This window comes from Emiliania huxleyi (assembly GCF_000372725.1).
Source record: "Emiliania huxleyi CCMP1516 chromosome Unknown EMIHUscaffold_1226, whole genome shotgun sequence".
NCBI lineage: Eukaryota > Haptophyta > Isochrysidales > Noelaerhabdaceae > Emiliania > Emiliania huxleyi.
In genome coordinates, this window is record NW_005201364.1 from 3,853 (window position 1) to 5,261 (window position 1,409).

General features: G+C 66.4%; 1 protein-coding gene across 1 annotated transcript in view; it reads left to right on the forward strand.

The window, feature by feature from the left end:
- The window catches only part of EMIHUDRAFT_317568 (hypothetical protein), a gene marked incomplete at both ends in the record, with an annotated part of 3,468 nt that continues 2,059 nt past the window's right edge, over positions 1-1,409 (forward strand). The window contains one exon of the mRNA XM_005790093.1: positions 1-894. Coding sequence (XP_005790150.1) covers positions 1-894 — 894 coding nt within the window. The remainder of the gene's footprint in view (positions 895-1,409) is intronic.

The following is a 1,409-nucleotide window of genomic DNA, read 5'->3' on the forward strand; positions in this document are numbered from 1 at the left end:
ATGACGGACCACCACTTCATGTCGACGCGCGTGTCCACCAAGCCGGTCAGCAACGCGGTGCACGCCGGCTACGACGGCGCCGCGAAGCGCGACGACGGCATCCCGCTCTACGGCATGGACAAAGAGCTCGCCGACAAGGCGGCGGCCAAGTTTGACCCGAAGATGGAGCGCGAGGCGCGGGAGTGGATCGAGGCGGTGACGGGCGAGGCGCTCGAGGGCACGCTCCAGGAGGCGCTCAAGTCGGGCGTCGTCCTCTGCGCCCTCGTCAACGCGCTCAAGCCGGGCGTCTGCAAGAAGCCGTCGGCGATGAAGATGGCGTTCCAGCAGATGGAGAACATTGCCAAGTACCTCGAGGCGTGCAGCGCGCTGGGCGTCCCGAAGCACGACCTCTTCCAGACGGTCTCGCTCTACGAGAATCAGGACATGATGGCCGTCATCACAAACATTCACTCGCTCGGCCGCGTCAGCGGCAAGGTGCCCGGCTACGGCGGCCCGACCCTCGGGGCAAAGCTTGCGGACAAGTCGGTGCGGCACTTTGACGAGGAGACGCTACGCAAGGGCCGGGCGGAGCAGACCTTCCTCGGCAAGGGCTCGCACGGGCACGCCTCGCAGGCCGGCACCGTCGATACCAGCCGCAACATCGGCAAGATGGACAAGGTCCGCGGCATCGACGGCCTGGGGACCGACGCCAGCGTGACGGCGGTCGGCATGGGCTCGCACGGGCACGCCTCGCAGGCGGGCACCTTCGACACCAGCCGCAACATCGGCAAGGTCGACCACGTGAAGGGCATCGGCGGCCTCGGTGGCGACGGCACCACGACTGCGGTCGGCATGGGCTCGCACGGGCACGCCTCGCAGGCGGGCACCTTCGACACCAGCCGCAACATCGGCAAGGTCGACCACGTGAAGGGCATCGACGGGCTCGGCACGGACGGCATCTCACAGATCAACCTGGGCTCGCACGGCCACGCGACGCAGGAGGGAATGGGCAAGATGCACGGCACGCGCGAGATTGTGCACCAGACCTTTGGCGGCGCAGCGGCGGCGGCGGCGTGAGGGGCGGCGCAGTTGAGGCTGGCGCGGTTGTTGATAGTTATTGCGGTACACGGGTTGGGTTGCTGGTTGCCGCGCCGGCGCGTACGCGTATATTGGAGTGTTCATTTATTCTACGTCTCGACAGTTGACTTGTAGTAAGTAAAAAGCTCTTCGTCGACAGCCTGGAGCCTCCGCACCCCGCAGGCCGCAGCCGCGCACGATCCGTGGCGCGGGCATGATATGCGTGTTGCGGTGCCCACCCCTGCTTGCTCGACTCAATAATTCCCGCCAGCTCTTGTGAGCTGTGAGCTGTGAGGGTCCGCCCGCAGGCGCACATTTTGTATACCGAGGCGGTGCCCGGTGCCGAGCGCAGG